The sequence below is a fragment of the Fringilla coelebs genome (assembly GCF_963513975.1).
Source record: "Fringilla coelebs genome assembly, chromosome: Z".
NCBI lineage: Eukaryota > Metazoa > Chordata > Aves > Passeriformes > Fringillidae > Fringilla > Fringilla coelebs.
In genome coordinates, this window is record NC_140031.1 from 11410846 (window position 1) to 11424345 (window position 13500).

A 13500-nucleotide genomic window follows, 5' to 3' on the forward strand; every position below is an offset into this window, starting at 1 on the left:
ATTGCAGTTGCAACTTCCTCAGGAGGGAAGAGGAGCGGCAGACACTGATCTCTTGTCTGGGGTGACAGTGACAAGGTCTGAGGGAAAGGCTTGAAGTTGTGTCAGGTAAGGTTCGGGTCAAATATCAGAAAAACGTTCTTTTCCAGAGGATGGCTGGGCGCTGAACAACTCCTCAGGGCAGTGGTCACAGCTCCAAGCCTGACAGAGCTCAAGAAGTGCTCAGACACGCTGTGACTCTTGGGTTGTGCGGTGCAGGACCACGAGATGGACTCTGATGATCCAGCCTTGTGGGGCCCTTCCAACTCGGCATATTCGGTGACTCCGTGGCTCCCCGCACCCCTTCAGAGACACCGCCCGGCCCTGAGCCAGCAGAGCGCTCTCCCCTCACCGCCGCCCCCGCCCTCTGGCAGCCGCTCCCGAGCGGGGGCGGAGCCGAGCCCCCTCCCCGCGGCCCCCGGCCCTCAGCCCACTCCCCTCGGCCCTCAGCCCCCTCCCCGCGGCCCTCAGCCCCCTCCCCGCGGCCCTCAGCCCCCGCCGTCACGTGGCCGCCGTGTCACACCGCCCTCCCGCCCCATCCCGCCCCCGAGTGTCCCGGGGCGCTCGGCGCCGCCGCTCCGCCCTTCGGCAGCGCCGCGGATCGCTCGGTGCGCGGCTCCCGGCACAGCCGCGCCGGCGTAGCGGGACGCGGGCGCTCCATGAGGTGAGGGCGCGGCGCGGGCGGCGGGCGCGGCTCCGTGCGCGCTCGGCGGCGGCGGCGGGCGCTGTGAACGGGGCTTTGTGTGCGGCGCCCACCTGCTCCCGCCTCCGCCGCCCGGCGCGGGGGGCTCAGGGCGCTGCTCCGACGGAGCCCGGGCGGGGAAACCTCCGAGGGCCGCGGCGGGAGGGAACTTCTCCCTTCTCTTCCCCGGGCGCTGCCGGAGCGCCCCGTTTGCCCGGTGTGGGGGAGCGGGGAGCAGCGGGGGGATGCAGCCCGTGAGTCGCTGCCGCTTGACTGTTTTATTTTTTTTTTCATTTAGTCTATAGTTTATATTTTGTTTGCTGTGCTTTGTTTTGTTTTCTTCTCAAGATGCTGGGCGGGCAGTGACAGCTGCCCGCGGGGGTGAGGGATGGTGCCGCCGGTTCGCTGCCCTGCTGCCCTGCCCGCCCGCATAGGGGGCTCCGCGTGTCCCCCGACCCCGAGCGGAGCCGCCCGAGCCGCCCCGGGGTCGGGGGTCCCTGATAGAGCGCGTCCGGCTGAGCCCCGGCAGCGGCTGTGCCGGTCCCAGGGCGCCCTGATGGGGATGAAGTCCTCCCTCGGCGGGACCCTCAGAGTCTTCCCTCCGACCAGAAGGGTGGCCCGGCTGTCCCGGTGCTCTCCCCGGGCGTTTGGAGCCCGTGGAGGGCAGGGTCCTGCCGGGCTTCGCCGGTCCCCCCGCCCCGCTGCCGGCCGCGGATCCCCGTACTCCGCGGTCGCGCAGGGGCTGCGCCTTCCTATGGCAGCGCAGGCTTAAAAGATCCAGATTTTCTGTTGCTGTTAAAAAAAAAGATTAAGTAGTCTGCTTTAGGAATAGCATCGAGTTTAACCGGGAACCTGTGCTTCTAACTTCTCACAGGGCATGCGGAAGATTTATCTTCCTCTTGCACAGCATTTGGCAGCGCAAGCCTTCTGCTGTTGCCACTTGTGACATTCTTAACTTTCCCCTTGTGAAAAGAGTACGCTTTACAGTGTTGCAGGATCTCCAACGAATTCTCCCGTTTGCTCCTATAATAAGTATGAATGTGCTTACTACAGCACTGATATAAAACCTTAGTCTACTACTACTTTTGTAGAAGCTGAAGTCCCTTTATTTCTTTTTCTTTTCTTCTCCTCTACCCTAGCAGGTTGTAGATTAGCTGTGTCATTAAAAAAAAAGAATAGATCAAGTGCCAAAAATTACACATAAAGCATGTTAGAAAGGTTTTCTGGTGTTTGGGATTAACTAGGAGTAACTGAATTTAGTAAATATCTTTCAATGACCTGCTTGGCTCTTGTCTTGGGATACTCATGGAGAGCTGGCAATGAGATTTTATTTACTAATAGAAGAATTGCATAACAGCCATATGAACGAGAGTGAAAGAGCATTTTGAATAGAACAACACATCATATGAGCTCAGGCTTCCCTTGATTTGAAGCCAAGCTCAGTGCCAATAAGTCGCTGTGCAGTAGCAGACACCCATCCTTCCAATCTCTAAAAACATTAGCCCTCTGCTATTCTTTTCCCCTTCCAAGAGTGCATCTGCTAGCAAAGCAATAAAATGCTACCTATTCCCCTCTATTTCCCTGAATCAAGAGCTAGATGGATAACATCAAGTGAAGAAGAGACTAGATGGGAGGCTGCTCATCTCATGAAGTGATGTAACAATTTCATCACTTGCTTGCCTCATATCTTCCTTTTTTTTTTCCCTGTGTGTTCAGTTTTCCTTCTCCCCCTCTCTGATGGCTTCATGCCTTTTTTCAGGGAGAAGCAGTGATTGGAGGAACATGAAAGCTTGTTCTTGTGTAAGATGTTGGTAATTTCTAAATCCTGTTGCAGCAATACCCTAATCACATTCCTTTTGGGAGTTGATTGTGGTCTAGTTCTTTTTGCACAGGGGTTGTGCTTGAAATAAATATAGAGAAAAAAACCCAAGGGAAACTAGAACAAATTCAAAGCTTTAGTGCCTTGTTTAATGGCAGACATAAGAGTATTAAAAATTCCAGGGTAGAAGCACAGCAATTCATAGCATCTTCTGGAGTTAGAGATTTGAGCAGCTGGCTCCTGCTGTGCCTCTTGCATGTCTGAGAATCCTGCCTGCTTGCCAGCTTTTTTTTGGAGCTGCTGTCTAAGTGCCTGTGGATGCATACAGGTGATAGCTCTGTGTTTGAGGTCACTTGGGCTTTGCTTTCAGAGTTAGTCAATCCTGGCTGCTCCTTATATTTAGAGTCATCTGATCATGGGCTTTCAGTGTTCAGAGGAAGTAATGCAAACAGGTATAATTCGGGTAATATGTTAGAGCAGAGCTTGTCACTGTCCAGCTGCCAGAGACATGCCAGTCTGCTGAACTCTGGGAGCAGCTGAAGCTCTCCCTAGCACTTTGGACTAGCTGTCAGTGCAGGTACTTGCCAAGCACTACAGGAGTGGAAGCACGCAGCAGTGAAAGAATGCATCCTTCCCTTGTGTTAAGGTCCTGAACAAGATGGCCAGTAACACCCAGAGGTGATGGTGGTGGCCTGTGTGCTGAACTTGAGATGGTCACATCTTAGGGAGAGCCTCATGGTTAGTGCATTTTCCTGGGAAGTTTTGGGTCTTGACAAGTCCTTCCTCTGCAGGCAGAACTTGCATTTTAGATGAATGCTGTAGTAACTTATGTACATTTTCTAAAGCTGTCATAGTCTTCTTTTGGTTTTCTGCCTGGAAGCCATTGCCAGTGCTGAAAATACTGTAAAACAAGATGAGTCTTAGTTTTTTTCCCTCCCACATGAATCTGTTGGTAGAGGAGAGAGAAAGCCAAATTTGTTCAGTCATTACAACACAAAAAAAATTTGTGTGCTAGTCTGCCTGTGACTCTGTAACTTCAAGGAGTTGAGCATGTTCCATTTCTTTTCTCATAACTTTTGAGAGGCAGGGAGCTACTGTTAGTTCTTGCAGATGTCTGACTTCCCAAAGGCACTTTGGAACACCCTGAATTATCTCTTCAGAGTTTTGACTCTTGAGTACTTCTGAGAACCATCTACTTGCCAGCGTGTTAACTCTAAGGCATATGTGAAGATTCCTAAGTCTATGAAGGCTGGGAGAAATATCTTAAACACTGTCTCTTCTTCAATATTTATACAGCACCTAGTGCTGCTGCTATTGAATATGAATCTCAAAAACCTGAATATAAACAGAAAAAAAAATCACTTTATTATCATTAAGATCACACAATGGCTGAGGTTTGAAGGAGCTTCTGGTGATCATCTAATCCAGCCCCTCTGCCGAAGCAGGTTCAGCTAGAGCAGGTTGCACAAGATCATGATCCGGAAGGTTTTGAATATTTCCAGAAAAGGAGATTCCACAACCTCTCAGGGTAGCCTATTCCAGTGCTGTCACCCTCTAATAGAAGTAAAGAAGTTCTTCCTCATATTCAGATGGAATTTCATATGTTTCTGTTTATGCTTGCTGCCCCTTGTCCTGTCACCGGGCATGCCTAAAAAGTGTCCGACCCCATTCTCCTGACACACATCTTTAAAATATTTGTAAGCATTCATAGGATCCCCTCTCAATCGTCTCTTCTCCAGGCCAGACAAACTGAGCTTTCTCAGCCTATCTTTGTGAGAGACATGCTCCAGTTCCCGAACCGTCTGTGTCCTTGCACTGGACCCTTTGCAGAAGTTATTTGCCTTTCTTGAGCTAGGGAGCCTGGAATTGGACATAGCACTCCAGATATGGCATCAGCGGAGCAGAAGAACTTCCTTCAGAGTGCTGTCCACTCTATTCCCAAAGCGCACCAAAATACAATTGGAATTCTTGGCCACAAGGACATACTGCTGGCTCACATTTAACTTGTCCACCAGGACTCCAGGTCCTTCTGGACAGAGTTGGATTTCAGCAGGCTAACCTCTAACCTGTGCTGGTCCCTGAGCTGCAGCACCCCACATTTGCCTTTGTTAACTTCATGAGGTTCCTCTCTGCCCAGCTTTCTGGCCTGTCCAGATCTTATTGAATGGCAGCACAGATACCATTCCACAAATAGAATTTACTAAATGTTGGTGTTAATCTTGCTGATGTCCTGGTAGTTTATAGCACTGAGAGTCTTCCAGAATTGAAAAGACCTGAATTTTTAGTGCTTTTTATTGAAGATTGGAAACACATGAAACTCTAAATTTTTGGATAATATTAAAAAAGATGCTCAGTTTTCATCAGCTGAAATATTTGCCCAAGGAATTGGTAGCTGAGAAGGGGAGCTGTGTTATCAGCACGGTCTCTGAAGGTATTTCTAGATTAAAGTAAGTTCTGGTAGGGTAGCCTTTCAAGGTGTTTATGCGAGTGGGGCTTGTCAAGTGTCTCAGGTAAATTGCTTTGATATTCTTGTCTTTCTAATTTCACCCCTAATAGGTGACTGCTTTGCCTTCGGCTGTTTCAGAACATTAATCCATAAAGTCTTGGATTTATCTCTTTATAGATTTAATGTTGTAACTGTACAGTTTGTTGTGTTTGATGATTCTGAAGAACATCAAGTTGAATGGTTGGTAATAGAATACTAGGAAGGAAGTATAAACAAGTACTAGCTCTTGTTATCCATATAGGCTTCTCGTTTAAGAACTGACATTTCAGAAGTGGGACTCTAAGGCATTTTTCTCTATTGCTAATTGAAGCTAGATTCTTTATTTCCAATCTCATCCAGTTGAGCTGAATATTGACTGTAGAAAAGTCTTCAGGACTGCGCCATATCTTATGTATGATCAAACTAAAGAAGATGGTCTCAAAATTAAGGGCCGTGCAAGGGTGTGTGTGTGCTTTTGTTTTAGAGACAGGAAAATTGAAGGCAGAGAAGGAGCATTAGTATGTCCCAGTTCAAGCAACAGGTCTTGTCTCTTTTGCTGTGCATGGGTGTGTGTTGATAGACACTTCCAGACAAAAGAACGAAAGTGGGACTAGAATAGAATCGTGTATAAGGAGTGAATGACAAATTTACCTGGACTTAATTTAAGTTAGAATTTTGCCCAGAGTCCTGTCTAATATGCCAAGTAAACAAACCGGGGCAATGTCACATTTTGATTTTTCTCTAACCTGCTCCTGTTCATTGTGTGTAAAGCCTTTTTGGTGTTAGCTTTTTTTCTGGCTGTCTAGAGCTGCATTTGAATACACTGTTTAAACAAACTGCATGTATCCCCAGACTGACCATCTTGCCTGGGTTTATATTTTCTGTATGGCATCCTCAGAGGCTGGTACTGCTTCAGCTGAATCCGTTAAAAGAAAATTAAACATTTGCAAATTCTGAATATCAAAGGAAGTGTAAGAGTTGGTACAAAGTGTCCTGGAGAGAGGAGCGATAGTGGTAGATTTGTTAGTGTTGCATCATCTATGGTGCTCTAACTTCTGGACTCAGATGCTTAAATTTGTACAGTTCAGCACATCCTTGCCAGTGATTTGTGACCAGATAGAGGGACTGCACTAGGTTACCCAAGGCCCTTGCTATCTCTGATGTCGGATTCTGTTTAGAGTGGGATTAACTGTATATAAATCACTCCCACTCTTGTGTAGTGCTTGGGCTTCTCAGTGCATTTTTCAGTGCGTTTTCATTAGTAAGTAATAGTATATTAACCAAGCCAAGAATTATTTGTCTTTATAGGTAACACTGAGTTTATAAAATTCTGTTCCATTTTTCTTTTCCTATGATAGCAGGGTGGGTTACTCAAGATGGAAAAACTGAGTTGTGCTGATAAAGAGTGGGGAAATGTTCCTGTAGCTTTTGGTCGCATCATACATGCTTCTCTGATTTGGCCTGAGAAATGGAAGAATATGCTCAGCTGGATGAAATAGGAAGTAGTCCTATTTCAAGGGAGGTGGAGTGTTGGGTGGATTACTGTTTAGGACAGAGTGGGCTTGCTGTATTTATGTGGGAGCAGCCAGAGAGGCTGAGCAATGGCTAATGCCTCCAGGCAGTACTGTGTCTTTGGCCATGTTAAAGAGCAGCTTGGGTTGGAGCACATTTTTGGTGTTGTGTAGGTCAGGGAAGCTCAGGGACATAAAGAATTTGTGAAGTTGGATACTGAAGGTGATCAGCAGAAGGGATGCATTAGTGTTGATGCCGCTGGCTGCTTTGCAGTGCTGGCTGCTGCTAGGCTGTGTTTCTGGGTCAGAGCTGGGCTTGTGGTTTATAGAAGGTGATCATCCAGAGGGTAAATGATGGTGTGCTTTGGGGGATGATGCTTCTGGGGCCTCTTATTTTCCCTATGAGAGTAGGTGTAGTCACACAAAGGAGGATGTAAATGTATAGCAGCCAGAGAACTCTTCCACACTCCAGACTCTTTTTTTAATTTCCCCCACACCTCCATGTGTGTTGCCTAGAGTCTGTAAATCTTTCCTGTAACCTTGAAAGGTTGAAAAAGTTTTTTTGGAGTGTTTTTGGGAGGGAAAGGGGAAATTAGTTGAAACATTAGTCATGCTTTGCTGCAAAAGAGCTCTGTGTGAGATGGAGGCTTCTCAGAGTGTTCTGAAAGAGGTGTAAGATTTTTGAGACATAAATTAATTGAATTCAGCACTTTTCAGTGAGGAGTGACTCATTAGCATGAACACTGTGCATAATATAAAGTTTTGCTGTAAACTTCCAGTCTTGCTGAGGGAAACTAAGTCTTTTCCTTGTTGCATTACTGGGTTTTGGCCCCCTCAAGGACTTAATTGTAACATTGTTTGAAAGGCCTTGCTCTGATTTTAATGCAGTTTAATGAAAGGGGAAAAAATGTCAGTATTGTTGTTTACTGTGTTTTGCACAAATCTCACTATAAGTCAGCGGGGAAGATTATCCTAATCTTTTTCCTACATTTAAACCTAAATATTGTATTGTGTATTAAAACACAGTTGTAATGAAATTATTGAGGCCAAAGATTGCTACCACTTCAATGTCTCTTGCTCTAGCTAGATAAGTTTACCACCTACCTAAAGATGTTTTTTGTGTTTTGTATTCCTCAGGGCTGTTTCTTCACATTAAGCTAAAGGAAGATGAGATAGAGGACTAGATATTTAATTTTGGAGCTAATGGTTAAAAGCACGTGATGAGCATTAGCTGTTGAGAATCCCTGGAGTTAAGCACTTATCTGCTGCTAACTTGCTGCAGCCATAAAATGACAGCACTCAGTATTTATTACCACATTAGTTCTGAAAGCAGAGAAATGCCACTATTAGTAGAGATTGCTTCTTGTAAATACCTGTGATTCATTGCAGAAATATTGTTTTGAAGTGTCTTGATGCTCCCTGGTGAATTTCTAGTAGTCACTTCCTATCTTGTAAAACAGGAGAGTAATTTTAATGGCGCTTCCTTTATCCCCCCTCTGGCAAATGAACAGTTGTCATAAAGCTCCACCAAATCAGGATGCTGACCTCCTTTTGCATCAATTCCAATAATTGCACCCTTTGAGAAGGGACTTCCTCCTTTAAACAGTGACAAGAAAAAGCAGCCCTCACCACTTCATGCATTTTTATCTCTACAGTGGAAGGATTATGGGCATTATGATGCACAAACTGTAATCTGAATGTTTGTGTTTAACTACATCATATGGAAAAAATAGAGATGTGAAAAGCACACTAAGCTTGGGAATGCTGTTTTTGTGTGCTTGAGCATGCTTTTTTAATTATGCTGAGGATTTGAGTTTCACATTCAGTGTATAAAATGTGCTTTTTCCTTTCTCACAAGAGGGAGAGTAATGTATTAGGAGTGCTTGCAAAACTTGTTAATTAGACTCTCCTACAGGTTCCTCAGAGAAGAGGGTCAGCTTTGCAGCTGCTCCATGTACCTACAAGGAGTTTTCTTCTCTCACACAGCCTTATAGTTGAGCACTTTGTCTTCCTTGGGAGCTATAATAAATCTTTTGTCCATAGCAGCCAAAAATGCTGAGGGAGTGGGAAGGGGAAAGACAGCCTACAGCAGACAATTCTTTGGCAATCTGTATGTGAGGAAAGATTTCTTGTTTTCAATTCCCTGTGCACGGGATTTATTTATACTTCATTAACCAGTCCAATTAAACAGTTTGCTTTTTTTAGTCAAAGTATATTTAAGTTATAAAATACAAAGCCCTGTTAAGTGTTGGGTTTTGAGGGATATTGTATAATTATTGTATAATGTTTTGCACCTTTAAAGTTTCTTTACATTGTTTTTTTTTGGTTTGGTTTGGTTTTTTTGTTTTGCTTTGTTTTGGTTTTTTTTCCATAAAATTTGGTGTTTGTTTGGTTTGGTTTGATTTGGGGTTTTTTTGCTGGTGTGGTATGAAAAGAAAGCCAGGTGTGTAATGGAATTTGTCTTGCCTGTACCCTGGCATTTGCAGTTCTCATCATCCTTGATGTTACTAGAGGATAATTTAGGAGATTATTGGGCTCTTGCTGAGGTTCAGGCTCCTTTCCAGTGCAGGTTATGACAGCTGTAATTTAAAAACTTTCTCCAAAGTTTGGGTAGGTGTAGCAGAAGCAAAGTGGTATGCTTCTCTCAAAGCAATCTGAAATAATTCCTTCTTTTTGATTGTCCAGTTATTATTTTTTAATTTTTTTTTTGCTATTTTACAAATACTCCTTTTCACCCAGGAAAAAGCTAAGAAATTTTCACCTAGGTCAGGCAATGAAAAGATTCTGCCAAATCTATTTTCCTTTTTTCTTTTTACCTGCTAAAGAATTAAACAAAATGCCACAAACCCATTCTCCTTGTGATTAAATGCAAGAATTTTGAATGAAACCCCTTCTTCATATACCTGGACACAGTCACGCTCTGACATGACTTGAAAATGACTGCTTAATTAGACTTAGAGTAATTTAATTCAATTTAATGATTTTTTAACAACTTGACCCATCCAGATCACCTGCTGCTACCTACTGGAAAGGTGTAGCCTGTGGGAAATGTGTTTGTGTGTATTTAATGTATGGGATTTTTTGTGTGTTTGTTTGTGGGGGGTGTTTTTGAAGAAATGTACCTGAGTTTTGAGTTTGTCTAATCGCAGTGAGATAAATATGGGGTTGAACTAAATAACATGTTTACTTAGCACTGATTCCTATTCCTGAATGGTAGTTAGGGTTGTATTTTGTGGAAGCATTCATATGCATGTATATTCTGTTAACAGTGTGCTGTGTAGTTGGATTTTTAAAACTCATGGTAGAGTCATCATGTAGAACATAGCAACTTGCCTTTAATAATGAGATGTACTTTTATGAAACATTTGAATCTTTGGTTATCGAACTGTAATCTACTGTTTCTGAAGAGTGATGTGACACATAGTGACCCTTCATGACCTATTTGAATTTATGCTTCAGTCCCTATTTATTTATCTGACTAGACTTGTAAAACTTTTTCTACTTTTTTTTCTAGGGTGGAGAGAGGAAGTTTATACAGCTGAACATCCTTAACTTTAAACTGTTCCTTCAGAAAGAATTTGTATAGCAGCTAAAACCTGTAGATGAAAGCAACTAACTATTTCAGTAAGTGTACTGTAAAACTAGAAATGTGGAACATTTTTATCTAGGTGCATTTGCCAATCCAGATGTTGCTCTCTCATTACGATTTTCTGCTGTGCTCTGGGAAAAAGCACATTGCCATGCTGTTTTAATGTGCTTTCAGCATTATGTTGGATTGGCAATGTGTGGTATCATTGAAGCTTTCTGTAGGAAACTTTGCTCGCGACACCCACTTTCCTTTGTGAGAGTTTGCAGCTTGTCTGTTAGGTTAGCTTTGTATGTTTGTTCAACTGCTGCTTTCCTTCATGTAGAAGGAAGGAAGGGGGAACACGACTGTGATAATGCACTGCCAAGTTTCAAGCAGCTATGGCTCTTAAAAACCCACATACTGTTCCCCCCTTATGGGGAAGAATCCAAAACAATTCTTCCAGCAATAACCTCTGTCTTGTTCAGGCGATTCTATCTGCTGTGTTGTGTTGAGCTGTCCTAGTATTTGTCCTGCAAGGTTGAAGTACAATTTAGAGTTTGGTTAGTGGTTGTACTGGTGGATAGAATAATGGTGGTATTTCTGCTACCCAGTGCAGACCCATGGTGGTAGGATGGTGGAGATTTAATGAATGACTTTGCATGCTTAATTATGATTTTGCATAATCCATTTTTACAAATGGCTGTCCTGTTGATAATATTAAAATAGGCCGTGGTCAGAGGAATCTGGTCATGTATGAATGTGTTGCTGATCTAATTATGTGGAGATGTAGTTAATATAACATGATATACAGCTTGGGTTTTGGTGAACATTTGTTCTCTTGTTCAGTGGTCAGATTTAGGCTTACTTAAGTTTAGAGAAACAGTTAGAAAGGTTCCCTTAAGTGGCTGTTAATCTTTTTTAGAGCTTGAGGGCTAAATCCTCAAAGACTGATAGGGATATGCAAATTCAATTGTGACTTGCCTGCCAGCGAACTGAATGGTATCAAGTTGGAATCTTACTTTCTTTCTTTTTTGTTTAGATATTGAAGAAGAATAAAAAGCTCCTCAAAGGTTTGGAAGGTTGAATGTGATCAGCATGAAGAGCTTAAAAGCAAAGTTCAGGAAGAGTGACGTAAGTACTTCTGCTATGTTTGACTGCTGGTTTTCGTGCTGGAAACAAGTTCTTCACTCCCACCTTGATAAGCTTATAGGTTAATGAATTACAGAAGAAAGCACAAAGGCAACAGCTGAGTACAGTATGGAGTAGGCTGTTTCTATTTGTAGAGCCATTATCTGTTATGCAAATTAACAGTGTTTTACTACCTTGGTCCCCACAGCTGAATCATACATGTCTGTGGGGTCTGCAGAACTTCTGTTAGATTGGGCTGGTGCCCAGATTGGAACTTTGTTCCAGCTTTAGGGTTAAGCCTCGTAAGGACTTTACTACCCAATCATATTTCTGTATAAACCTAATAGCGTTCTTATCAGTGTGGTGTTTGAGTGCTTTACTAATGTCTCCCCAGTCTGTCACAGGGTTTCTTTGTCAGCAAGAATACAGGAACCAGCTGAGCAATTAGGGCAGCTGTGGTTTATCAGTTCTAGTGTGACGGGAGGGGTGGATATAGGGCTTGAGCAGTGGGGAAGGAGGACATAAATGTGGGGGTTCTCAGGGGAATCTCCAGAACAGCATTTAGAGAGACCTTAGGCTGCACATAATCTTGCTTGTTGTAGAAGTATTGGTGGATACCAAACTTTGACATGTATAGTAAGCAATACTTTCCTTGGAGCAGTGGAACTGCTGTAGTCTAGTCCTCTTCTTGTCCTACTACTCATCCCAGGTTTTTGTGTTACTAGTAAGAACTCTGTGAAATTGATGAGTTTGTGTTTAATTGACTTTCCAGATATTGCGTGGAATTTGTAACAAATATTCATGATCCGTGGAGAATGTAGTGTTTCATTCTTCATCCTAATTTTTTGTGCCCTTTTGAAAGAGGTGATGTATTGTTTGTCCTTGCCAGCTTTGCATGGGGTCCTGAGCCAGCCATATTGGATGAAGATGCTGGATGAAAATAGTGTCTTAAGAAGTTTTGATGTTCAGGCGTAAAGTTACACTGTGCACTCAGTGGGTGTTTTGATGTAAAGATGGTCTTACAGCACACCATTAGAATAATATGTCTTTAGCCAGCCTGTAGTGCACATCAGTAGCAGAAGAAGGCAGAGTTACTGTTATGGTGTGATCGGCAGATATGCTGGCTACTGCTCAGAAAGAATTTTGAGCTGTGGGTTAGCATTTGGTGCAGCTGCTGAATTGGTGTCCTTGCAGCAGCACTGGTGGATACTTCGCTCCTTCGGTTTAGCAAGAGGTATTTCTTAAAAGACTACCTCGATGAGCAAGCTAAATATGTAAACCAATCTTTGCTTTCTAAAATATCTAGAATATTCCAGAAATATTCTAATTTTGGGTGCAGAGGGAAACACTTTTCACTATTTAAGCAGTATTTGATTTTGCTGGTCACCAGATTGAATCAGCCAGTGGTACAGTGTCTCGTGCCTCTTCACAGCAAACAAAAATAATATCACAAGTCTCTGGCGCCCCATCTCTCTGAACTTACCTTTCAGTTTAGAACTACTAGAGTTCTGTGGTCAGACTTTGTTGCTCTTATTGCAATGAGCAGCAGCAATTGCTATTTTGAGTTCACCCACACCACTAAAACTTTTAATAGGCATCTGTTTAGGTAATGAGAGTGGTCTGCTGGCTAATACATGAACACACTTGGAAGTTAGGTGTGCCCATGTGTTAGGATGACTTCATCCACACTTTTATTCTGCTTGGCTGGGCTGCTGCTCTAGAGCAAAGGCTAAGTGACACATGTGATGAAACCAGACCTTGCTGTAGGGGTTCAGCCACTGTCATAAATTGCGCTGGTTCACTTATTCCTCACTTATCTAGCCCTGATAGCTTGTATACGCCTCTCCCCAAAATCAAGGGCAGTCTGAACGTAATTGCTGTTTTGATACTACTGCTGTCTACTGGCTGGAGACAAGGTTGACCGCAAAGGATTTTTCAGATACCTAAAATTTAGATATGCATCTCTAAGAGCACAACAGTCTAAATCCATGACAGTCTGGTTTCCTCTGTTTTGAAGCCAAGCCTTAAGGGCATAATTCAAGGCAACCAACAGGAGCTGTCCTATATTTTGTGCAAGATAAGCAAGGAAAATTCTCTTCAGTTTTCAGGAGCTGCTCTTAGTTACAGTTTTTGAGGGGGAGAAAAAGGATGTGTTTTTAATGGGAATTTGGTTGTATTTCATCTCAATTTATAAGATGTGGTAACTTCTCTTGGATTGGGGATGAGGGTAAAGTCAGAAGGGGTGGAGTGATTATTTTTCTCATTGCTCTC

General features: G+C 43.5%; 1 protein-coding gene across 2 annotated transcripts in view; it reads left to right on the top strand.

Moving 5' to 3' along the window:
• Window positions 1-568: 568 nt before the first annotated feature.
• Window positions 569-13500, top strand: part of RAI14 (retinoic acid induced 14) — an 85716-nt gene continuing 72784 nt past the window's right edge. For both annotated transcript variants that reach the window (XM_084224608.1, XM_084224609.1), the window contains exons 1-3: window positions 569-700; window positions 10048-10157; window positions 11141-11232. In XM_084224608.1, coding sequence (XP_084080734.1) covers window positions 11197-11232 — 36 coding nt within the window. In that variant the 5' untranslated portion in view covers window positions 569-700; window positions 10048-10157; window positions 11141-11196. The remainder of the gene's footprint in view (window positions 701-10047; window positions 10158-11140; window positions 11233-13500) is intronic.